Consider the following 26,341-nt stretch of genomic DNA (forward strand, 5'->3'; position numbering starts at 1 on the left):
CAGTCGTGTTTCAGCTACGTCTCAAGCAAATGGTTTTTTTAAAAAGTCTTTTCGGATCAAGAAAGCTTGTCATTCTTCAGATCTGATTGTCAGCTCTTGTCGGCAGCTGTGAGGATCAGCAGAAATAGTAAAACATGTGTGTTGCTGCTACGGTATACCTGGTGAAATCTACTAATCGTTTTCTTAAGAAAGAAAAGAACACTTTTGCTGATTGAGCTGCTATTTTCAGCTCCAACGCAAGATTCAGATTGCTTCTACTTTTCTTACTTGCTTATCAAGTACTTCAAGGATGCTTTGTGAAATAAATACTTCTGGTCTTCTGTTGTTGTCAGTTGTGCTGGGATCTAGTGGAAAATCCAACGCAGTTGAACGAATCTAATGAACTATATAATGTACAGTTTATAGGAAGCCCTCAAACTAAGGAGATTACTGGAAGTCTACACCTATGAAACTCCTTGCATGGCATGATCCACTGCGGTCATAATCTACCACAAGAAAGGAATGGAAATAACTTCCGCTCCTTTCTGTATGGTCTTCGAATACAGGAATTGCCTTGATATATATTTCCCCCCCCCCCATTCTGTTGGCCTTATTTTCAGTCCATATTTTATGTGTATTGAGAACATTCTTTTCAAAATCTGAAGAAAAAGTAAGATCAATAATAGCAATCAATGGCACAGTAACAAAAATGGCAACAGAATCAGGGAACTCCTAGCTTTAAAGTTTTCTGCTTTTAAAAAACATGCTTCTGTTGTCCAAGCAGAGAAAAGGATATACTTGGCTGTGAGCAGAAGAGTCACATCAACTGGTGCTTTGGAGTGGATTGTGTTTCAGGCTAAAATTGAGCATGTCTGTTCACCAGTGTAAAAAGTGGTGATATATGTTCATAGGATATGCATGATTCAAGGAATGTGAGAAGTATATTTCTGTTCCCAACTGAATCACTTTCCACCTCCCTCTGCCCTGCTTCCTGGTCATTAAAAAAACAAAAACAAAAACCACCCAACATTATAATTATTAGTTGCTGTTTCTCTTCTTTTTCCCCCCAGAAAAATGAAACTCAAACTGACTTACAAAAATGAACGTTAAAAACAAGGCGAAAACTTAAAATGCACAAGTAATGTAGACTAATACATCAAACTTAGCCCCATCCCACTAAAAGATATGCAGACAATTGAGATCCAAATGTCTGGGAGAACCAGAATGTTTTAGCCTGGTTCTCAAAAACAAATAGTGATGGTGTCATGTCCCTATTTTCCAGGGACATCCCTTATTTAGAGAAGCCATCCCGATTTTTTATTTGATCCCAGAACATCCCACTTTTCCTTAGGATGTCCCTATTTCCACTGGAGAAATGTTGGAGGGTATGGAGTCATCCGACCACCAAGCCGTCTGAAGGCAATCCTGTATAGGGAAGCTTTTGTTATGTTTTTATATATGTGGGAAGCTGCCCAGAGTGGCTGGGGCAACCCAGTCAGATGTGTGGGGTATAAATAGTGAAGCTTTCATTGTGAAATGGGACGTCCCTATTTTCACAGGAGAAATCTTGGAGGGGATGACACCATGCCTTTCAACCACAGTTGAAGCACATCCATCACCACCACTGCTAAGCATTGTGGACACTGTAGTTTACCCCTCATTGAGTTACCACTCACAGCAAACAAACTACAGTCCCCATAATTCTCTGGGGGGGATGTGTTATGAATGTGCTTTGAATGTATGGTGTATACACAGATACAATTTATAATGAAACTCGTCATCTGTTGGAGGTCCTCATGCGCTTGCTTGTACCTGAACATGAGGAAGCTGAATCATGAATATAATGGGCTCTTCCCCGAACCCACAAGCGGGTGGTAAATCATACTGAAATGTGGATGTGAAAACCCCCCTTGATTCACTGATCAGGTAGGGTACATAAATCATGGTTTTGCACATGTGGGACATCTGTTCTGTATGCAAGTAGCCATGTGAAAGGACAAACCACCCCAGAGATTAGCCTTCCAAACATGTAAAACAGGATATTTACAGGCATTTAACACCCGCCGAACGTGTAAACAATGTGAAAGATGCAGGAACCAAATGAGAGGAAGGGTGCAGGCTGCAGGGTGCTATCGGCCCCTGTTGCCCAGTGAGATCTATATAAATCTGGATTTATAGAGGTGGATTTAGGGGAGCACGATCAGCTCAAATGCACTGCACGCAGAGCCATGGAGTCCCACAACTATGGTGCAGAATGGATGATGAGAGGAGGGGAAGCCAAATTTTGGCATCACACAGGGCACCGCTGGAATTTGAGACCCCCAGGTCCACTATAGAACCTGCTCTTCATCTGTCTGCTACACATAGCATTAGGTTCTAATCCTAAGCATACTTGCTGAAACCAGAGGGGTTTATTCCTTAATAAACATCGTTCCGATTGTGCTGCAAGTCTGACACGTGTATTTGAAGTGCAAGACTTTGAGGCCAACAGCTAATGGGCAGCTTTAGTACGTCATTTGTACTTTTACCCTTCTTCTTTTTTTAAAAAAATGGTGCTGGTATGCACATGTTTGTGTGTGTTGATCTAAGCGCATTTTCCCCACCTATACTGCCTTAAAAGTTGTGGCATCAGCTGTTCTTCCATGCAGTTGTTACAACGGCCTTAACTCAAACTACAGTAATGACCATTTTGTCATGCGGCTCTTTAGCCTTAGCGTGGACGTTTTATGCATCTTGTGGAACCTTTGACAAAATAATGTCGCGCAGCAACAAGTGATCTTGTTTAGAAAGCATACTTTTCAAAAGAAGCTTTCTGGCACGGATTCCTCAGTAAGCAGTAATCAACGGGGACGCTCCTTTGTAATTTTTCTGTTTCAGAAATAATATAGGAGTTTACTAACAGGAAGTTTGTGGGCAGGAACAGTAAACAGTCTCACGGTCCATCTGTTATTATGGGATGCAAGAAAGCTGAATAAGGACTTTCTTTTTTAAAGAGGCTATTTAGGTGGGGGGGGGTTAGGGATCAGAGAACTTTATGGGCAAAGGGGAATAGTTTAAATATTATTAATCAACCAAAAATAAATAAATCTAGAAACCAGATCTCTCTTTGTTTTCGTTTTCTGAATTAAACTATCTGACTTTAGCCAAAAGTCTTGTAGACGACCCAAATAAAATACTTTAAATGCTGAGGCACAATCCTGCCCATGTTAAGCATTTTAAAGTCCCATTAATTTCAATGGGTGTGTAGGAGGTCGTAAAACAAATGCTTGACTTCCATGGGAGCTAAAAATAAAATAAAATGCTGAAGTTTGGCTGGATCTTGTCTTTTGTGTTCAGTTGTTAAGGAGGGAGCTTTCTTTGCCTTAACTACCAACTGAGTTGAAAAATCAGATGATACACTCCTGCTGGAATTTCCAGGAAAGTATCTGCTATCCTGGGGAGGGGGGTGACAGAGTTGCCTTCGCTTGCTTTCTGGGGTGAACTGAAAGAGAGTTTCATGGAGAGAGAAGGATGTCACAAGAGCTGTAAAACAGACAATGGGGAAACTGGGTTATGGCTGGAACTTAATGCTTCATGTTCCAGTAAATAAGTACTAACAACTATTGCCCGTTGATTTTTGCAGCAGTGTAACTTCTTATAGCTTCCTTCCTCCCAGAATCGACTCACAGATAGGGATGGAAGGATCTGTCAGCTTCACTTCTCTTGGTTTCTCTTTTTTTTTTTTCCTGTCTTAAATTTGGTTCTCCACGTTTCTGCAGAAATTTGCAAGGGTTCTCTTTGAAAACCCTCCTGAAAATTCTTCGGCATTTCAGTGCCAGTTTCTCCTGATAAAACACATTTTTGGTATGGACGCCTGGCATTTTTGCAAGCCGTTTGTCCTAACATAATGCATTTTTGTATTGTACTATGCTGATACAAATGCAAACTTCCACCAAATAAATGCATTTAAAAAAAACCAAAACCACCGCTGTTTAGAAAACAACATAGCAAATTTCGGGTAAGTGCAAATTTCAAAGGAAGGTTTTTTTCATTTCCCATTTTAATTTGGAAAGTGCGAGCTCAATAAATTTTGCTTTAAATATGAACAGAATCTAATTGGTTCCCTATCCTTATTTGCAGGGTGCTGGGTTGACATGCCACGGGAGGGTGCAAATGATTCGGGCTTGGTTTTTAAAAATTGCACTTAGCTCCGTTGGTACTTTTGTGAAATATTTTGGGTGATATATGCAACGTGGTGTCCTGCTTATACAGATGGACTTCCCCTTCCTCTTCTTCTCTTCCTCCCAGCAGTAGCACCCACTGTTACGTATCCATATCTGCTTAAAAGGGTTGAGGAAGATTGCAGTTTGCAGAATCGGGGTAGGAGAAGAAATCAGATCATGGCCACTGGTGCAATGTTAAATCTTACCCTTTGTAATTAATTTCCCCTAGATAGAGCAATGGAACTCTAGAAGGAGAATGCAGTCACATGTATCATTTGGTCACTTCTACAAAAAGAGATGGTGATTTGTCAGAGAAGAGGTTTGGACATAACATCTTCTCCTTCACACCAACGAATGATCTTCTACAGTAAAATATCAATGCTTACAAAAGCCTTTCTGTAACCAAAAGCCAAATTGGGAAGTACAAGTCAACCCAAATGTACATTTGAAGCAGTTTGGTTGAAATAATGTTTTTATTTTTCAAGTGAGTGAAATTGTTACTCAGCCCAATTATAACATTATCTGGATTCATCTCTAGTCTATTGCTGTGTTAAAATAATTGTTCCATTGGATGTGAATTTGACTTTCAAAAAAAGGCTTGTATTCACAAAACATACGGACATGATTCAGCCAAATGGAAAAAGTTTGTAGTCCCATTAATTTCTCTAAACAGAGACCATGCCCACACTATTTCACTGTAAGATATTAAAATCAGCATCACACATAGAATAATGCCATTTTGTAAATACTATATATCTATAGCCTAATTGCATGCATAATTCCTTCAAAGCATCCCCCATTGACTTCAGTGAGATTACTCAGTGAGTAACAATACACAGCACTGCAACCCAACCCCAACCCCCCGCTAATCGCAGATAATTTACAGGTGCAGATCTATTTACATGTTTTATTGTATGCATTCTAGGGTTGCCATATTTCAGAAAATGACAATCTGGACAAAAGAAGTTGACTTTTTTTGAGGAGGGGACCGAAGTTGTTGAGCTTTCCTTGCCCCCAATTTTTTTCTCGCCCCCCCCCCCCCCGAGAAAATGAAGTTATCATGGTTACCATATGTCTGGGGAAACGGACGTTTAAAAATCCACACAGACACCATTTTCAGGATCAAAATCCCGGGGGTGTCTGGGATTTTGCGAATGTATGGCAGCCCTAATATATTCATGACAGTATTCAAAAATAATACCCAGATTGTGTTAGAAGCAAAAATGCATGCATAGTGATACGGCAAACTTCAGGCACCTGAAATTACACAGTGGGGGGGGGGAATGTTTTGCAAAGGTAAGATGACAGATTTGTCTCTGCAGCACAGGAAAACAGATACACGGGTACAATACTATTTGCTAAATTGCAGAGGAGCAGGGAGCCATGCTAATCTTAGAACGACGGCCAACATACTGTTACGCGATGCCTTACAGACTAGGGCCACAACCGTGCTTGGAAGAAGCACTCTTGAACACCGTGGGACTTGCTTACCAGCAAAGCGGCACAGCAGTGGGTTGTAGCAAATTTATTCTGGCAAAGGGTTTCATGGACTTGAGCCCACTTTGTGGTGCGATGGCTGTTTGGCATTATTCCAGTGTTACCACTCAAACACTAGGTTTTCTTTCCACCCTCTGCAAGGGCGCCATCTTCTGGTTTTCCATTTGAAAAATCAACCCTCTACCTGAAAGAAATGCAAATTTTACAGGGAGATTTTTACAGGGAAAACAGTTTGTATTGTTGTTATGAGGGAGGGGGACTGCTCCTTTTCTCTTATGGGGTACCCAAGAGCCCATGTTGTTGCTGTTTAGTCGTTTAGTCGTGTCCGACTCTTTGTGACCCCCTGGACCAGAGCATGCCAGGCACTCCTGTCTTCCACTGCCTCCCACAGTTTGGTCAAACTCATGCTGGTAGCTTCGAGAACTGTCCCACCATCTCGTCCTCTGTCGTCCCCTTCTCCTTGTGCCCTCCATCTTCCCCAACATCAGGGCCTTTTCCAGGGAGTCTTCTCGTCTCATGAGCCCATATAGAGTCCTTTTGTAGATCCCTTGATCAGTAGGAGAAAATAACAGAGATCAACCAGAGAATATTGAGAAGCAAAGCAGCTAGTAAGCCTGATCTTTATTAAAGCTGTAGCAACAGGGGGCTCCCCCACACACACATGGGGGGGGGGGACAACCCCGAGCCATGCACGCAAGCCCTTATATAGGCATTTTAAATTGCCCGTCCTGGAGTCCAAGACCACCCCCAGAAACATCATACATATCCTGTTTCCCCAAAAGTAAGACATCTCCCGAAAATAAGACCTACTTCCAGCCCCCCCCCCCCCCGAATATAAGGCCTCCCTGATAATTAAGCCACCCTGGAATATAAGGCCCCCGAAGCTACCGTAAGACGTTGCACCGTATACAGGTAATAAATTTCTTTCTTTCTTTCTTTCTTTCTTTCTTTCTTTCTTTCTTTCTTTCTTTCTTTCTTTCTTTCTTTCTTTTTGTTCAACAATAAATGTGTACCGTGGAAAAATAAGACATCCCCTGAAAATAAGACCTGATGCATCTTTGGGAGCAAAAATTAATATAAGACACTGTCTTATTTTCGGGGAAACAGGGTACATCACAGAAGGGGTGTGGCCCAAGACCACCCCCCAGATACATCAGAGAAGGGGCGGAAATCTGGGTGTGTTGTTTCTTCCTGTCTGCCAGGTTACCTGATTGGATTACCTGGGCATCCTGGCCACTCTTTTGTTATGATAACTACTCAATTCCTGAATCCAGGTCACAGGCTCACACCCTATTCATATCTTAAATGTGCCCTCAAGACAGGAGACCATGGGGAGATTTCCCTTTTCCTTGCAGAGAAATATTTGAGGTCATTTTGGGAGAGAGAAAATGGTTTCAGGACTTTTCTGTGGGTTTCAGACATATTTGTGTGTGTTTGCTTGGTACATTTATGAACATCTATTTTATAGATGTACAGTGGTACCTCGGGTTAAGCACTTAATTCGTTCCGGAGGTCCATACTTAACCTGAAACTGTTCTTAACCTGAAGCACCACTTTAGCTAATGGTGCCTCCTGCTGCTGCTGCGCCGCCGGAGCCCAATTTCTGTTCTCATCCTGAAGCAAAGTTCTTAACCTGAAGCACTATTTCTGGGTTAGCGGAGTCTGTAACCTGATGCGTATGTAACCTGAAGCATATGTAAAGACTCTCCTCCCCGAAGGGGAGGGGAGGGGTTGTGGTCGGGGCTCGAGCTCCGGCTAGCAGGGGGCGTGGCCCCCTGCTGCCCACTCACCTGGCTGGCGCTCACGCCCCCTCTGTGGCCATCCAACCGGGGGCCACGGTGGGGGCGTGTTCAGCAGCATTTTGCTGCAGCGCCAGCCTTCCCCCGGCCTCATTCTTCCTTCCTTCGCCCCTCGCGAGTCACCCACCCTCCACTCCCTTTAGTTAGGGCTCGGGTTTTTGGCCTTGCTATGGACCTTAGGTTGGTCGCCCTGGTTGGCTGGGGGGCCTGGTAGGAGTTTTTCCATTTGGCACTAGGCTAATTGGTTTTTTCGCCTACCTCGTAGCAATCGTCACAACTTTTGTGGTATTGGTGGGTAGGTTAGGCATTGGAATAATGTGTTGCGCTGAGTGGAAGTGCTAGGTGTGGCCATCGCCTATGCCTTCAATTTTTAGGGGTATTCCGTTAAAGGAATCTGGGGGTCGTGTATTCCGTCCGATGCCTGCTTGGCGGGAGGCCTTGGCACGACCCTCGGTGACAGCAGGGGTGAGCCTATAGTCGGATTGGCATCAACAGGCTCCACCTACTGGTGAAGAACCCACTTGTTTCGATCCAATGCCTAAGCCAATACCTTTTAAATGCTGTAACCAATAAAGTTGTGGCCTTTCCTAGCCCATTAACCTTATATCACGTGTCCTTGTGTCTTCATTTCACTTCACCGGGGTCGGGACCTCGAACCACAACCCGAGGTACCACTGTATACCTTAAAATTCTTATCACAATGTCCATGAATTAAGTCTCATGTATGAACTCGTAATTCTTAGAACTGTCATATCTTCAGACCTGAACAACACCTCACATTTTTTTTTACTTCCCTCAGTCTGCTATATTTCCTACATGGATGATACAGCCCCTCTAGCTGGGAAATATCGATAGTCTTGTCCCTGCCGTGACTTTGGTCAACACTTCAGAGGATATTATATATTGCCTATTCATTAAACTTTCAATTGCATCGAGGAACGGGAGAGAACTTCAATTCAGGTCTCACTGGAAAAACAGGACCTATAAAAATTCACGCCTTCCAAAACAGTGTGCAACCTGAAACACAGCTGTCTTCCGAAATTTGCACTTCTCCCAGTTTGGCTAAGAAGCTTGCCAAGCAGACAAAAACACATACATTAGGGGGAAGTATGAACATTCAAATTGGCAGCCTTGAAAATACAGTTTTGCTGCTGTAGGGGGTGGAAACAGAAGGCTATTTTAATTCCCCACCATGTCTCCCATCAGAGCTGTCCGAAGATGTTTTTCCTGCCTGAAGTGAAGGACAAAATGCTCCCTCCCACAATGCAGTGAGAAACTGACTGAAATGGCGTTGAATCAGAGCCCCACCACCATCTGCACTGGTGACACCTGGCTTGAGAGCAGTACATGTGAAAAGGATCTAGGAGTCTTGGTTGACCACAAACTTGACATGAGCCAACAGTGTGACGCGGCAGCTAAAAAAGCCAATGCAATTCTGGGCTGCATCAATATGAGTATAGCATCTAGATCAAGGGAAGTAATAGTGCCACTGTATTCTGCTCTGGTCAGACCTCACCTGGAGTACTGTGTCCAGTTCTGGGCACCACAGTTCAAGAAGGACACTGACAAACTGGAACGTGTCCAGAGGAGGGCAACCAAAATGGTCAAACGATGCCTTATGAGGAACGGCTAAGGGAGCTGGGCATGTTTAGCCTGGAGAAGAGGAGGTTAAGGGGTGATATGATAGCCATGTTCAAATATATAAAAGGATGTCATATAGAGGAGGGAGAAAGGTTGTTTTCTGCTGCTCCAGAGAAGCGGACACGGAGCAATGGATCCAAACTACAAGAAAGAAGATTCCACCTAAACATTAGGAAGAACTTCCTGACAGTAAAAGCTGTTCGACAGTGGAATTTGCTGCCAAGGAGTGTGGTGGAGTCTCCTTCTTTGGAGGTCTTTAAGCAGAGGCTTGAGAACCATATGTCAGGAGTGCTCTGATGGTGTTTCCTGCTTGGCAGGGGGTTGGACTCGATGGCCCTTGTGGTCTATTCCAACTCTATGATTCTATGATTCTGTGCACTAGAAATATAAAGCAGAACCATACCACTTTAAGCCAGTTTTCACACACAAAAAACCCTGGGAACTGTAGTTTGCTGAGAGTTTTTAGGAGAGACATATTCTCCTCACAGAGCTGCAATTCCCAGAGTTTCCCAGGAAGGGAGATTTTGACTCTTAATCCAGGATGGGAATCCGACTCCTTAATAACTCCTGTCAGTGGACCTATGGGTGTTGTTGGACTACAACTCCCATCATCCCTGACCATTGGCCATTCTGACTGGGACTGAGGAGAACTGTAGAGTCCAGGGAGATGCCAAGGACTGAACCTGCGGCCCTCTGCACACAAAGCATATGCGCTCTACCGCCGAGCTGTGATACACCTCCTTTCAGCTAGCAAGTTTATTTGCCATTTTCCCCCACCTTTTTTCGTTCTCTTTTTTTAAAGAATTGTTTCTGGTGGAGGTTTGGTGCACTCCAGTGGCTGAGGGTAGACATTGCACCTATATTCAAATATTTCTTACCAGAAAATCATCAGAGCTTGTTACTCTTCACGTCCGTTCATGTGGTAATTTCCTCTCTGTTTTGGGGAAATGAGCTGTTGTCTGTGGCATTTCACTTCAGTGGAGCCTTTATCATCTTGTGATATATTCAATATTCAAAATATCAATGATTTCCCTTCTTCTCTTCCCATGGTTTATTTTGCATAACATAAATCCCTGCGTATTTTATATAAACTAAACCATTCAGTATTCCATTATTACATCCATCAAAACTTATTTACACTGTTGAATTTATCTTAATGCTGCCCATGTTTTCAAATATACACAATTTCCCCTCATATATTCAGTAAACATTTCCCAATCTTCGTTAAACATATGTTTTCCTTCCAGTAGCACCTTAAAGACCAACTAAGTTAGTTCTTGGTATGAGCTTTCGTGTGCATGCATACTTCTTCGTATCTGAAGAAGTGTGCATGCACACGAAAGCTCATACCAAGAACTAACTTAGTTGGTCTTTAAGGTGCTACTGGAAGGAATTTTTTTTGTTTTGACTATGGCAGACCAACACGGCTACCCATCTGTAACTGGAAATATGTTTTCCTTGTTCTCTTATTATCACTGCTCTAAGCTCTCAAACTTCCTCTCCTTCCCAGGGCCGACCCAAGACGTTTTGGCACCTGAGGCGAACCACATTTTGGCACCCCCTCCCCACCAAGGAAGAAGGGCTGAGTGAACATCTACATCAGGAACAAGGTAGAAATAAAGATATAGATTGGGATCTGCTGCCCCTGTGGACTGGGCCACCTGAGCCAGTTGCCTCATGGGTGGGCCGGCCCCTTCCATATTTCTGAAGTATTTCATAGTTCACTTCCAGACAGATTGCAGTTCTCTCCCCCCCCCCCATAATTTTTATTAAATTTTCTGTTTTACATTTTAGAATATTCATTTAAACCACCTTAAAATATCAGTGACTTCCCATGTTTCATTTTGCATAACATAAATCCCTGCGTATTTCATATAAACTAAACCATTGAGTATTCCATTATTACATCCATCAAAACTCATTTACACTGTTGAATTTATCTTAATGCTGCCCACGTTTTCAAATATACACAATTTCCCTCCATATATTCAATAAACATTTTCCAATCTTCTTTAAACGTATGTTTTCCTTGTTCTCTTATTCTGTATGTTAGGTCCACAAGCGGCACATATTTCATCAGTTTAAGTTGCCATTCTTCTTTGGTTGGGACCTCGCTCATTTCCCATTTTGGGGCTAACAAAACACGGGCCACAGTAGTGGCATACATAAATAACCTTATTTGACACCTGGGAATTTCCGTCTGAATTATCCCCAACAAAAAGAACTCTGATTTTTGGGGGGAAAGTATTTTTAAACATTTTTTTCCCAGTTCACTATGAATTATTTCCCAATACTCTTTTAACCTTTTACAGGTCCACCATATATGATAGAATGTACCCTCAGTCTCATTGCATCTCCAGCACTTCTAGAGCTTCAGCTGGACTTTGGGATGGACGTATAGTCTCAAATGGCAAACGTTGTCCATCTCTTCTTTTGTGTCAGTATCTTTTTCTTCACATTTAGTCAGGAAGCTCATGTTCAGCCTCAAATGCAGGAAGCAGATCTGGTTCCGTTTACATACCAGGGAAAGAAGTTCTTCATGTGCTCAGACAGACTAGCAGGGAAGGGCCAGTATCACCATAACCAGCTTCATTCATTTTATATCCCATACACACTTTCCTGGGAGTAAGGGCCCCTCCAGACATCTGTTTTATTCCTTCTCCTTGAGGGACTGCCTTCCCAGGTTGACAAGCCCCCTCTGCCCCTCACTTCCCTTTACAATACATGCAGAAACCACCTTCTGGACTATTGGACCTTCTAGGGGGTCTCGTCTGCTCAATCCACTAGAGCCTGTCTTTACATGCAGGTAAAGTCCCTTAGTCACTGAAAGTTTGGGACCTATTGGGACCCACACCTGGTTTAGCCAGCCAGCTGAAGATATTGGCTCCCAGTATGTTTCCGAACCTAGCAGTTCGAAAGCATGTCAAAGTGAAAGTAGATAAATAGTTCCAGTTACAGATGGGTAGCCGTGTTGGTCTGCCATAGTCAAAACAAAAAAAAATTCCTTCCAGTAGCACCTTAAAGACCAACTAAGTTAGTTCTTGGTATGAGCTTTCGTGTGCATGCACACTCACTCCGGCGGGAAGGTAACCAGCATTTCCATGCGCTGCTCTGATTCGCCAGAAGCGGCTTAGTCATGCTGGCCACATGACCCGGAAGCTGTACACCAGCTCCCTCAGCCAATAAAGCGAGATGAGCGCCGCAACCCCAGAGTCGGTTATGACTGGACCTAATGGTCAGGGGTCCCTTTACCTTTACCTTATGTTTCCGAGCACAATTGAAAGTGTTGGTGCTGACCTTTAAAGCCCTAAACGGCCTCAGCTCAGTATACCTGAAGGAGCGTCTCCACCCCCATCGTTTAGCCTGGACACCAAGGTCCAGCGCCAAGGGCCTTCTGGCAGTTCCCTCCCCGCGAGAAGTGGGGTTACAGGGAACCAGGCAAAGGGCCTTCTCGGTGGTGGCGCCCTCCCTGTGGAATACCCTCCCATCAGATGTCAAGGAAATAAACAACTATCTGACTTTTAGAAGACATCTGAAAGCAGTCCTGTTTAGGGGAGTTTTTGATGTTTTATCATTTTTTTAAAATATTCTGTTGGGAGCTGCCCAGAGTGGCTGGGGAAACCCAGCCAAATAGGTGGGGTAGAAATAAATTGTTGTTGCTGCTGTTGCTGCTGCTGCTGTTATTTCCTGGGATGTGGTCGCTGTCATAGGCTGACAGCTTCTAGGAGCCACAGGTGGGAGCTGAGTGCAGGATGGGGACCATAGGTGAAGGAACTACCCCAGAAAGAGCACATTGTGTCCCCAATACCCCATAGCAAACAAAGCCAAGCAAAACTGAAGCTGCAATCCTATATATACCTATTTGAGAGTAAGCCTCATTGTATACAGGGGCTTCATTCCAATAGGATTGGAGTGTGCAGGTCTTTGCAAAATAGTCATAATACATTTGCAGGACGTGGGTGGTGCTGTGGTCTAAACCACCGAGCCTCTTGGGCTTGCCGATCAGAAGTTCGGCGGTTTGAATCCCTGCGACGGGGTGAGCTCCTGTTGCTCCGTTGCAGCTCCTGCCAACCTAGCAGTTCGAAAGCATGTAGTGCAAGTAGATAAATAGGTACCGCTGCGGCAGGAAGGTAAACGGCGTTTCCATGCGCTCTGGTTTCCGTCATGGTGTCCCATTGTGCCACAAGCGGTTTAGTCCTGCTGGCCACATGACCCAGAAAGCTGTCTGTGGACAGACACCAGCTCCCTCGGCCTGAAAGCGAGATGAGCGCCACACCCCATAGTCGCCTTTGACTGGACTTAACCATCCGGGGGCCCTTTACTTTTTTACCCTTACCATAATACAATACACTGATATATTCAATTGTCAGTGAAAGAAAATGGGGCTTTGCTTGTAGTTTGGCCTCAACATTTGTTTTTACTTCCTGCAGAGGGCTGCAAACCCTAGTTCATCAGAGAACTTGGGGAGGAGGGAGAGATTGAGCTTGCTCCATGAAATGCCCATATCTAAGATTGCGAGAAAATCAAAATTAGTTTTATCAGCCTAATAGGCTGCACTCATTTTGAGAGAAACCGTTTTATTGTGTCACCAGAATGAAATGTTCTGTGCCTGGGAAAGCATGCATTTACAAATCTATTAAATCAAGTGTTTTTTGAACACGATAACAGGGCAAGGACTTTCTCCCTCATCCCATACGACTGTGAATGTCTTCTGCACCCACACCCTGAGGGGCATCATTACCTTGCCTCTGTCCTATTTTGGCATTTGGGCACACTACCATTTCCCAAGATATCCCTTCCATACAGAGTGTTCCTTTAGCTGACATGCATGGGCATACATCTTGCCTACTCAGGCAGACTTCTGTACAGCGGTACCTTGGTTTTCAAACATCTCTGCTGACAAATGTTTCGGTTTTCGAATGCGCCTGGGAAGTCAAACATGAAACGTGGCTTCTGTATTGAGTTTTCCGTTTTCAGGCTTCCGTACTGAGTTTTCTATATTGAGTTTTCCAATTTGATGCTTCCGTTCTGAGTTTTCAGGTTTCGAACGTTTCGGAACTCAAACGGTCTTCCGGAATGGATTACGCTCGAAAACAGGACTGCGATGTGCCTAGAGCTACATCTTGCATTCCCTTTCCTTTTGCCATACAGTCTACGTTTTTCCTCCAGCTTAACCCATTCCATGCATCTGGTGCCATTGGCTCCAGATCACACAAAAGCCGATGGCACCAGAATGCAGGGGTTTGTACTTGCCGGTCTTTGCTCATTTGTCCCATGTCCAGCATGGAAATCAACCCAGCAAATATGATCTGCATTCGCTGTTGTCGCTTTCAGTCTGCAAACGATAGGTAATTACATTTCCTCCTCCTCCCCACCCCCCTCAATCTGCATTGCATTTCCTTTGCATTGAAATGAATGGGGTCGAATAATGTAATGATAATAAGGGACGCGGGTGGCGCTGTGGGTTAAACCACAGAGCCTAGGACTTGCCGATCAGAAGGTCGGTGGTTCGAATGCCCACGGCGGGGTGAGCTCCCATTGTTCAGTCCCTGCTCCTGCCAACCTAGCAGTTCGAAAGCACGTCAAAGTACAAGTAGATAAATAGGTATCGCTCCGGCGGGAAGGTAAACAGCGTTTCCGTGCGCTGCTCTAGTTCGCCAGAAGCGGCTTAGTCATACTGACCACATGACCTGGAAGCTGTACGCCTGTTCCCTCAGCCAGTAAAGCAAGATGAGCGCCGCAACCCCAGAGTCGGTCACGACTGGACCTAGTGGTCAGGGGTCCCTTTACCTTTACCTTTAATGTAATGATAACATAACTTAGGTAGCTAATTACAGTGGTGCCCCGCAAGACGAATGCCTCGCAAGACGGAAAACCCGCTAGATGAAAGGGTTTTCCATTTTGGAGGTGCTTCGCAAAACGAATTTCCTATGGGCTTGCTTCGCAAGACGAAAATGTCTTGCGAGTTCCTGCAGGGGGGTTTTCCTCCCCCCCCTTTTTCCCAAGGCGCTAAGCTGCTTATCAGCTGATCTGCTTAGCCGCTAAGCCGCTTAACAGCTGATCGCCAAGCCGCTTATCAGCTGATCCGCTAAGCCGCTTATCAGCTGATCCGCTAAGCCCGCTAAGCCGCTAATAGCGCTAAGCCGCTAAGCCGCTAATGGGCTTGCTTCGCAAGATGAAAAAACCGCAAGACGAAGAGAATCGCGGAACGGATTATTTTCGTCTTGCCAGGCACCACTGTGCGTAGGTTGTCTTAAGTGACATAATTTCGCCACAGCAGACAACAAGATGAATAACATAGCGTCTGGTGGGAAACAAACCGCAGTGGAGTGGAAACAATATTGCAGAGAGGAATGGGAAATGAGGCCCCCCTAACTGTGATTAACCAAAGGATACCCTATTTCCAATATCACTTTCACATAATACAGTGGTGCCCCGCAAGACGAATACCTCGCAAGATGGAAAACCCGCTAGACGAAAGGGTTTTCCATTTTGGAGGTGCTTCGCAAAACGAATTTCCTATGGGCTTGCTTCGCAAGACGAAAATGTCTTGCAAGTTCCTGCAGGGTTTTTTTCTCCCTCCCTTTTTTCCCAAGCCACTAAGCTGCTTATCAGCTGATCTGCTAAGCTGCTAAGCCGCTTAACAGCTGATCGCTAAGCCGCTTATCAGCTGATCCGCTAAGCCGCTTAACAGCTGATCCGCTAAGCCGCTAAGCCGCTTATCAGCTGATCCGCTAAGCCCGCTAAGCCGCTAATAGCGCTAATCCGCTAAGCCGCTAATGGGCTTGCTTCGCAAGACGAAAAAACCGCAAGACGAAGAGAATCGCGGAATGGATTCTTTTCGTCTTGCGAGGCACCACTGTACCAGATATCAAAGAGAAAAACAACTACAGACTTTTAGAAGACATCTAAAAGGCAGACTATTGTATTTTAATATTTTGTTGGAAGCCGCCCAGAGTGGCTGGGGAAGCCCAGCCAGATGGGCAGGGTATAAATAGTTGTTGTTGTTGTTGTTGTTGTTGTTGTTGTTATTCTGTCTCAGACCACCGAGCAAGAGGGTCTGAGGTTGGAAACCCTAACGAAAAGCCACAATAACAATATTAGCCACAATAACAATAAAAATATGCTATGATGTACCGTATTTATTATACTGAATTTCTCTGATCACTCCATCACTCCATTCGTTCCCCATACACACGAAATCCATAGATGCAGGTGTAGTTTGGATGGTCCCAGTTGCTCAAAATCTTCAAGAGCAGGTATTGAAATTTACCTGAATTTTCTCTCTGAAAATACAGGGACATAAATAGAAGGTTACTTTTTGCTTCCTGTAAAGTATATTTTGTTGCAGGAGTGCCAACTTGGCACCGCAACTGTGGGTGCCATGCAGCATGCATGAACCTGGCGCAGAACCTGGCACTGTTGACCTCCTTTGTAATATTCTATTTTGAAATCTTTAAGATAAAAGTTTGGTTTTCTGTTAGTTATGTTGCTTTGACTGTATACTCTAAATTTGACTTTCTTCAGAAATGTTTGATTCTGGATAGTTTCATTGATGTTTTAATATGCTGTAAACCGCTTAGAGATTTTTCTTAGAAATATAAAGCAACATAGAAATTAAATAGAATAATAATAATAATAATAATAATACCTCCAGCTTGAAAGTTTGCATAGGGAAACCATCGATTCTGTAGACAAATGACCCTAAAAAGTTCCCTTCCTCCTTCTCAAAATCATCTTTGAATCCCTGAGAAGAGACAAAGAGGGAAAGCTGAAGAGATTCGATAAGAGGCTTCAAAGAAATGAACCAAAGGTTGTTATACAAACATTGATAAGTGTTCTTTTAAAAAAAAACTTCCACCTTTAAAATTTCTCAATGCAAAGTCCTGAAAACCATAGGGGAATTACTCACATAGATAGAGAAGTTCTTTGGAGCACTGGTTATTTCTTCTGTGTGAGAAATTTTCTTTGAAATATGATCCAGGGTCACAGCAACCGGGCAGACGGCTTCGGACAATTTGATGACGACATAGCCTTGAGAGCCTTGCATGGCCCAGCAATTCCCAGGGGTGTTATCCCGCTGAAAAACAAAACAGTCTCATGCCTATCAAGAAGAGAGCACACACAAATCTGGAGAATTCAGAAAATAAGTGTCGTTTGTATGCGAATTACACTAAAGACTCAAGTAACTCTTTACAAGTCCCCAACAGTGGTGGTGCTGGGGGAAACAAGAGTTTGTCCCTACTTTGGCAGCCAACACGAGATAGAGGTCAACGTGTCTGGACACCTTTATCTGGTTGTCACTGGGAAGCAAAACTATTGGAAGAGTGTTAAGAGGCTGCTTTTGGTACCTGGCGGTTTGAAAGCACGTCAAAGTGCAAGGAGATAAATAGGTACCACTCCGGTGGGAAGGTAAACGGCATTTACGTGCACTGCTCTGGTTTCACCAGAAGCGGCTTAGTATGCTGGTCACATGACCCGGAAAACCTGTCTGTGGACAAACACTGGCTCCCTCAGCCACTAAAGCGAGATGAGCGCCACAACCCCAGAGTCGTTCGCGATTGGACTTAACTGTCAGGGGTTCTTTACTTTTTAAACATCATGTTATGTTGATATATCACGGTGTCTGAAATAAGGATGGAGCTATGTAGAATCGATCAGTAGGGTTGGGTGATAACTGGTTTTCAACATTGTGCTATATCACCAGCTAAACATTGTGATATACCAATACAGTGGTACTTCGGAAGTCGAACAAAATCCATTCCGGAAGTCCATTTGACTTCCAAACTGTTCGGAAACCAAGGCGTGGCTTCCAATTGGCTGCAGGAAGCTCCTGCAGTCAATCAGAAGCCGTGTAAGCCACGTCAGATGTTCAGGTTCCAAAGAACGTTCGCAAACCAGAACACTCACTTCCGGTTTTGCTGCATTCGGGAACCAAAGCGTTCAACTCGCAAGGCGTCCGGGATCCAAGGTACGACTGTATATCACAATGTCTGAAATGAGGATGGAGCCATGGAGAGGCATTGGCTGGCTTCACAGTTTTTCTCACATTGTGTTTTTTGCATAGCACACACATATCATTATTCACAATATATTGACAGGTCAAAAATTATGAAAACAATATCATGATATGGACTTCAAACAGGTTTTGGATGATATATCAGTGGGACATTCCATTTCACCCGCATCATGTTGGCTGTTGAAAATCCTGCCGCTATTTTATATCATTTTGTTTCAGGTGTTGTGCTTTTACTGTATATTTCTTTTGTCTTAAGGTGTATTAGTGTTTCCTGCTTGGGGGGGGGCTCTTGGCTAAATAGGGGTGTACAAATAATCCATGCCATTGAGACTGGAGGGTAGGTGGATTTCTCTGCTGGATAATAATAATAATAATAATAATAATAATAATAATAATAATAATAAATTTTATTCATATCCCGCCCTCCCCAGCCTTAGCCGGGCTCAGGGCGGCTAACAACAATAAAACAGTACAAAAGTACAGCATAAACAACACTCTAAAATCATTCATTCTAAAATTAATTAATTCAAGCCACTGGCAGCCATTGGGCCAGAGCTCCGCGAAGATTGCCGAAGGAGGGAGTCAGGCTGTGCCCTTGCCAAAGGCCTGGTGGAACAGCTCTGCCTTGCAGGCCCTGAGGAAAGATGTCAAGTCCCGCAGGGCCCTGGTCACTTGTGACAGAGTGTTCCACCAGATCGGATGGATGATTGAGAGGTACTGGTGGTGAGTCAAAAAAATTGAGAAGGACCCCAAACATTGCTTTCCAAGATTCCTACCTCAAGAATCACTTCTGGTGCTCGTGAGTAATCCCAGCACAGTCCCAACATGCAAAGCTGCGCTCCCGTTTCATAGCTTGTGCTGAATTTTACGATCGATGCACCTACAGATATTAGGGCATTAAATAGGGACGGTTTCACACACACACACACACACACACACATACACAATCAAAAATTAGTAAGAGAAACATAGAGAATCCAATCAGAATTAAATTACCACAGTTGGCAAGTGCTAGCCACAAATCTATCGGGGTTTCCCAGTTCAAGTCAAACAGCCTCCAATATGGCTTTGTTTCATTACTTCCTCCATGACTCCTAGAATGAACATTTGGCAATGGAATGTCACGTTCTTCATTTTTTTAAAATACATTGCTACAGGGTTCATCCCTCTCATTTTCCTTTGTTGAGTTTATCAGTAGCTGCCACGATGTGTGATCATCAAGCAAATCCTATAGGGCTTTTTTAAAAAAAGGTGCCAGTACTCACCATTAAATTGTTACAGTAAGTGCCACACTTTAAATATTTGGGGTACTGCATACCCTTGAGTATCCCCGGGGGGGGGGGGGGAGCGCTGCCTGTTTCTCTCCTCTTTCTACCATCCCTTCTCTCTCTCTCTCTCTCTCTCTGATAACTCAATCATCTTTCTCTCTTCCCATTCCTTTTCCTCACCACCAAATTGGTTCCTGGGAGAGGGACAGATTGGTCTGGTCCTGAGGGATTCTCCTCCCCCCTACACCCGCCTTCCATCACGTCATTCATTTGGGCTTCCTCTCCCCCCCCCCTTTCCCTTCCGACATGTAATTTGGGGAACAGCTACCTGAAATGCCCTACCTTTGCCGTAAAGCCTACGTAGTAGAATGCTGCGATTGTACCATATCAGACCCTCCAAGTATCCCTGTTTTCCAGGGACAGTCCTGGATTTATGGAAGCCACCCCAGTTTCTGATCTGATCCTGGAATGTCCCACTTTTCCTTAAGGTAAAGGTAAAGGTACCCCTGACCATTAGGTCCAGTCGCGGAGGACTCTGGGGTTGTGGGGCTCATCTCGCTCTATAGGCCGAGGGAGCCGGCGTTTGTCTGCAGACAGCGTCCGGGTCATGTGGCCAGCATGACTAAGCCGTTTCTGGCGCAATGGAACACTGAAACCAGAGCAGCGCATGGAAACTCCGTTTACCTTCCCACTGGAGCAGTACCTATTTCTCTACTTGCACTTGACGTGCTTTCGAACTGCTAGGTGGGCAGGAGCTGGGACCGAGCAACAGGAGCTCACCCCGCCGCGGGGATTCGAACCGCCAACCTCCTGATTGGCAAGCCCAAAGCTCTGTGGTTTAGATCACAGCGCCACCCACGTCCCTATGACTTTTCCTTAGGACGTCCCTATTTCCCTTGGAGAAATGTTGGAGGGTATTCCATATTAATATGAAGTTAGAAGCCTGCAGCCAATATTCTAGTGGATAAATATTTGCACACACCAGAAATCAACAGATTCAAGAGAGGAGTTACTCCCCTCATACTATATCACTGCTGCTTCCACCCCAACACCACCTCTCTTCCCCGCTCGCTCCATCTCTGTCTCACTGTTCCCTTGAAGCTCTGCTGCCTCCTAGTGTTTGTCTACCACTCCATCTATACCCTCTTCTTACCTGCAGATTTCAGGGCAAAGTCTTCTTTTTCAATCTGATTGCTTTCCACTGAAGTGCCCCCCAATTGGTTGAAGAGATGCTGTCACAAAAAAATATACAATTGAGGTGTAGGAGAGAGAGCCCACATGCCGCTATGCAAACACATGCCCATTACTGCAGGTTATAGAAATAATTTCTCTTCTCCCATCCTGAGTCTTTCCCCCTGGTTGATGTGGCCAAGTGGGGAATATACAATGTCTGGAAGTGCGGGTTGTGGTGAGGGAGAAGCTTCAACAAAGCAGTCAGGGATCAGTGGAGGAAAATGAGGGGAACCACCAAGTAGAGGAGGAACATTATGACTTTGGTGCATCCATACCAGAAGTATTGAGTTATTTTCTTCATAAGCAGAGACATCACCTTGCCAACAAAGGTCCGTATAGTTAAAGCCATGGTTTTCCCAGTAGTGATGTATGGAAGTGAGAGCTGGACCATAAAGAAGGCTGATCGCCAAAGAATTGATGCTTTTGAATTCTGGTGCTGGAGGAGACTCTTGAGAGTCCCATGAACTGCAAGAAGATCAAACCGATCCATTCTGAAGGAAATCAGCCCTGAGTGCTCACTGGAAGGACAGATCCTGAAGCTGAGGCTCCAATACTTTGGCCACCTCAGGAGAAGAAAAGACTCCCTGGAAAAGACCCTGATGTTGGGAAAGGGGACGACAGAGGACGAGATGGTTGGACAGTGTTCTCGAAGCTACAAACATGAGTCTGACCAAACAGCGGTAGGCAGTGGAAGACAGGAGTGCCTGGCCTGCTCTGGTCCATGGGGTCACGAAGAGTCAGACACGACTAAACAACTAAACAACAACAACAAATTTAACTTTCATCCCACCATGAGTGGGGCCAAGAACTTAACAACCAGCAGAGCTGACTTAGAATAGATGGATGGCAACCCAGCCAGATCAGTGAGGTATTAATTCTTCTTCTTCTTCCCCTTCTTCTTCCCCTTCTTCTTCCCCTTCTTCCCCTTCTTCTTCTTCTTCTTCTTCTTCTTCTTCTTCTTCTTCTTCACTGTCACCCTTAACCTCTACCAGCATTGATAGCCCTGTTTATGGCTGACTGTGGAGAGAAGGCATTTTGCAAAAATCTTCATAAGAGTAGCACAAGGCTCTTCTCTTTGGGTGATTTCTTAGGACTGTGAAGGATTCATTTATTTATTAAACTCATATCCCACTTTTCCACAAGGACACAGGCAGCTAACACTGACACTATAAATACAAAAAGACCATCATATCAATTATATCACAAAGTATTCATTTTTATTATCCCTGATTGTATGTGATTCTCAGTAGGCTATGTACACCAATATGATCTGTGTGGGAAATATTTGGATTTTGAAGATTTTCTAGTAAATACTGTTTTTATAAACACCATCAAAATATTATTGCCTGCAGATTTTTTCTGAGATGGCCAAATTGAATGTCTTTTTTCATGACTAAAATTGTTACAAGACATTTTAATCAACATATTGTGCCCGTCTTGGCTTACGTGGGCAAATTTCTTTGATTGGTCAGTTCACTTTCAGAGGGATGCATTACCTGATTGACTGCTAGCCAGTGATAACTGATAATTAGTTATTATAAGTCAGAAGCGTAAATAAATTGTAGCTCAGGTGACCCTCACCTTCTGGGACTCCCAGTGTCCATGGACACTTCCGAGGGCATCTACGAGGCTCTGGAGACCAACGACGTTCTGACGGAAAGTACTGATCTGTTTCTGAAGATTCTGCTGAAGGGCCTCATTCTGGCGACTAAGCAGAAACGTGCAAAACAATCAAAATATCCACAATATTGCTTAAGCCTAAGCAAAATAGCTCACCATGGGGTCAAAGGATGAATTGTGTGGTTGTAGGGTCCTGTGGGGTGGGGTGGGGAATTTGCTCTTCTTAAAAAAAAAAAGAACAAATCAGAATATCATCAAATTTTAGAAGCAGAGAGGGATAGATATTAGACTTATTTTTCCAGGGGTCACACATCATAGGGAATTTGTATCTGAATTTCCAGATCTATATATCGGACGCATTAAAATGGTCATTTGCCTTGTGCCAGTGATTGGAGAGCCGTATTAATTCCTTGTTTTACTATCGATTTCCTCATGCTTCCTGACACCTTTCATTGCAAGTGAGGGATGAGGGCCTTTTCTGCCAAACAACACCTACTACAAACCAGATTTCTTTTTCATTCACACTGACAGGAAGGTCAGTGCTAAAATATTCTTTCCCTGTGCAGCCTGCCCAAGGTTGCAGACACATCAATCTCTCTTCCTACTATATTTTAACAAACTTGCTGTTGAGTTGCCAGCCGGGACCTGAGTTGCATCTTTATCAGAGTATAACCGTGCTTCTTTCTTATGGTGTGTGGGTGGGTGGGTGTGGGTGTGTGCAGAAATCACCAGACTTTTACAAGAACCACCTTCTGCCTTGCTGTGCAATTATCAGCTTGCGTTTTAGGAGGTACAGATATCGCCATTCAAATCTAACCCATGGATTATGGCAGAGCTGGCTCCCAGTACATTTCCGAGCACAATTCAAAGTGTTGGTGCTGACCTTTAAAGCCCTAAACGGCCTCGGTCCAGTATACCTGAAGTAGTGTCTCCACCCGCATTGTTCAGCCCGGACACTGAGATCCAGCGCCGAGGGCCTTCTGGTGGTTCCCTCATTGTGAGAAGGTTACAGGGAACCAGGCAGAGGGCCTTCTCGGTAGTGGCGCCTGCCCTGTGGAACGCCCTCCCAGCAGATGTCAAAGCAATAAACAACTATTTTACTTTTAAAAGTCATCTGAAGGCAGCCCTCTTTAGGGAAGTTTTTAATGTTTGATGCTGTACTGTTTTCAATATTCAGTTGGAAGCCGCCCAGATGGGCAGGGTATAAATAATAAATTATTATTATTATTATTATTATTATTATTATTATTATTATTATTATTATTATTATTATTACCTCTGGCCCTCTAGAGAGCACTGGACTTCAAATTTCCATCAGGCCCACACTGTAGGGCCAATAGTAAGGAACGATGCAACATCTGGAGGCCCACAGGTCCCCCATACTGGCCTTATCCAAGGGTGGTGAACATCTGGCCCTCCAGATGTGGCTGGCCTACATCTCCCATCATCCCTGATCATGGACCATTCTGGTTGCAGCTGATGCTGGTTGGAGACCAACAAGATCTGAAGAGCCACACGCCCCCATCCTTGGAGCATGGGTTTTCATCTTTGCCTCTGCTAAGCTCATCGAAGAGAATCAAACTGCATTTGCGTGTTTTTGCCTCGGGCTGAATTCAAAATGACTGTGTGCCGTACATCCACTGAGAAAGTTGTTTTACCTCAGCTGTACCTTCATCACCTGCTTGAAGATATCAGAGGGGTTGCACAAGCCGTACAGAAATCCTAGAAGGAAACATGAACCACATTAATGGCTTTCTGAACCAATCAGAAAAGGCCTCTCCTCCTCAAGGAGGGGAGGTGTTGTGGGCGGGACGCGATTTCATGCGTCACGCAGGAGCGTTATGCCCCCTGCCCCACTCACCTGGCTGGCGCACCACGCCCACAGGTAAGCGCCCAACCGGGCGGCTTGGAGGGGGCGTGGAGTGCGGTTTAAGATACCGTGGCGCCAGCCATTCCGCCTCACTTTTTGCCTTCCCGTCGCGAGTCACCCACCCACATGTGAACACCCTAGATATTTATGCATGGCCACCACACACAAATTCACTCTTGTGTGTGCATGCACATAGACATACAGCACACATAAGTGTGACTTAGTAGAAGTCAAGGTCTCAATGGATCCGTTTTTAGCAGTCTATATTTGATACACATTACAAATAAATGCACATCACAAATATATTCTGCAGGTTATATAACAAAAAAAATGTGCTTAGGCTAGCTCTTTGAGGAACATACCAGAAAAGATGCCCAACAAGAATATTAGGGTCAGAAAAGCCAACATCTTCATGACAGGCCTTGGATGGTCTCCTGAGAAGATATAAATTCAAGTGGAAATCATGGAAATATATGATTTCTGAGCAATTGTAAATGGAGCATGTATACGCCTGAAAAAGGCAAACATGAGCAAACAAGTCTACGTATGCTCTCTTCCTGTTATCAACATTGCTGCAGATTTTGGCTTTATTTATTTAGGATTTGTTTACTTAGGAAAGCAAGGGTCCCATCCTTTATAGGTAGAAAGGAGATGGGTGGAGCAGTTTTGCTTGTTTTTATAATTGTGACTAGGGGTCCAAGAGGGCATCACTTTTTGTTCAGTCCTGTAGTTGTCACACGCAGCACTGTTTCTGCTCTGCAGAAATTTCTCCATCCCTCCGTCCCGTGCTTTTTTTGTTTTGCAACTTTAACAACAGCGGCAAAAATCACCATCCCAATAAATAACCTGTTTTCACCATTTTCCCTCTGAGCCTGAGAAGAAGAGTGGTCTGTCGAACTGAAGGTGACTCAGTAATGAACCTTATCAGTCCCTTGGCAAGTTCACAGACTTCTTTCATCCTTCCGTCCAACTGAAGATAAATGAGTGTTTATACTTCCAATTAAAGCCTGTTGAAGCCCGTTCACACAATCAATTTACTGTTGATGGTTCTCATATACATCTACCAATGCATGCAATATTCGTCTTTTGGGAAGGTTGTGGTTCAAATTGTTGTTGTTCAGTCGTTTAGTCGTGTCCGACTCTTTGTGACCCCATGGACCAGAGCACGCCAGGCACTCCTGTCTTCCACTGCCTCCCGCAGTTTGGTCAAACTCATGCTGGTAGCTTCGAGAACACTGTCCAACCATCTCGTCCTCTGTCATCCCCTTCTCCTTGTGCCCTCCATCTTTCCCAACATCAGGGTCTTTTCCAGGGAGTCTTCTCTTCTCATGAGGTGGCCAAAGTATTGGAGTCTCAGCTTCAGGATCTGTCCTTCCAATGAGCACTCAGGGCTGATTTCCTTAAGAATGGATAGGTTTGATCTTCTTGCAGTCCATGGGACTCTCAAGAGTCTCCTCCAGCACCATAATTCAAAAGCATCAATTCTTCGGCGATTAGCCTTCTTTATGGTCCAGCTCTCACTGCCATACATCACTACTGGGGAAACCATAGCTTTAACTACACGGACCTTTGTTGGCAAGGGGATGTCTCTGCTTTTTAAGATGCTGTCTAGGTTTGTCATTGCTTTTCTCCCAAGAAGCAGGCATCTTTTAATTTTGTGGCTGCTGTTACCATCTGCAGTGATCATGGAGCCCAAGAAAGTAAAATCTCTCAGTGCCTCCATTTCTTCCCCATCTATTTGCCAGTAGGTGATGGGACCAGTGGCCATTATCTTCAGGTTTTTTCAAATTAGAGAACTTGATTAAGGGAAGAACACTGAGAAGATGCATGCTCTCCCTGTTTCCCTAAACCAGGGGTAGGGAATTTGTGGCCCCAACTCCTATCTACCCCAACCAGCAAATGGTCCATAATCAGGGATGGTGGCAAAGGAGTTATCACCCAACAACATCCAGCTGGACCAAAGTTCCCCCACTTCTTCTCTAAAACTACTCAGCTAACCTACCTGCATGTTGGAATGCAAGAGAAACTGGGTTGGTTCTCAGTGTCCCGGCTCCGAGGAGAGATGGACTGCTGTAGCTCTTCATCTGCTGCACTTCTATAACTATCAAAAGTAAAATGTCACCTCAATAAAGGTAAAAGTAAAGGAACCCCTGAGGTCCAGTCGTGACCGACTCTGGGGTTGCAGCGCTCGTCTTGCCTTACTGGCCGAGGGA

The 26,341-nt window shown here is 44.4% G+C and overlaps 1 protein-coding gene and 1 long non-coding RNA gene across 3 annotated transcripts in view; one reads left to right on the plus strand and one right to left on the minus strand.

Annotated features, from left to right (window-relative positions):
• Positions 1-26,341, plus strand: part of LOC144325243 (uncharacterized) — a 69,246-nt gene that overhangs the window by 33,402 nt on the left and 9,503 nt on the right. The gene's annotated exons all lie outside the window — the stretch shown is intronic.
• On the minus strand, positions 5,220-17,264 carry LOC114585344 (SUN domain-containing protein 3-like). 2 transcript variants are annotated; one of them, XR_013390532.1, is made up of 5 exons: positions 17,031-17,262; positions 16,770-16,865; positions 16,256-16,404; positions 9,997-10,111; positions 5,220-6,225 (listed from the first exon to the last, which is right to left on the minus strand). XR_013390532.1 is itself a non-coding variant. In XM_077917885.1 (4 exons), exons 1-3 carry the CDS (start codon positions 17,166-17,168, stop codon positions 16,291-16,293), a joined length of 348 nt encoding a protein of 115 aa, XP_077774011.1. In that variant the 5' UTR covers positions 17,169-17,264; the 3' UTR covers positions 5,220-6,225; positions 16,256-16,290. The 2 variants fall into 2 exon arrangements, 1 of the variants encoding a protein (XP_077774011.1); XM_077917885.1 differs by lacking the exon at positions 9,997-10,111 and having other exon boundaries at positions 17,031-17,264.

Source organism: Podarcis muralis, chromosome 1 (assembly GCF_964188315.1).
Source record: "Podarcis muralis chromosome 1, rPodMur119.hap1.1, whole genome shotgun sequence".
In the NCBI taxonomy this organism is placed as follows: domain Eukaryota; kingdom Metazoa; phylum Chordata; class Lepidosauria; order Squamata; family Lacertidae; genus Podarcis; species Podarcis muralis.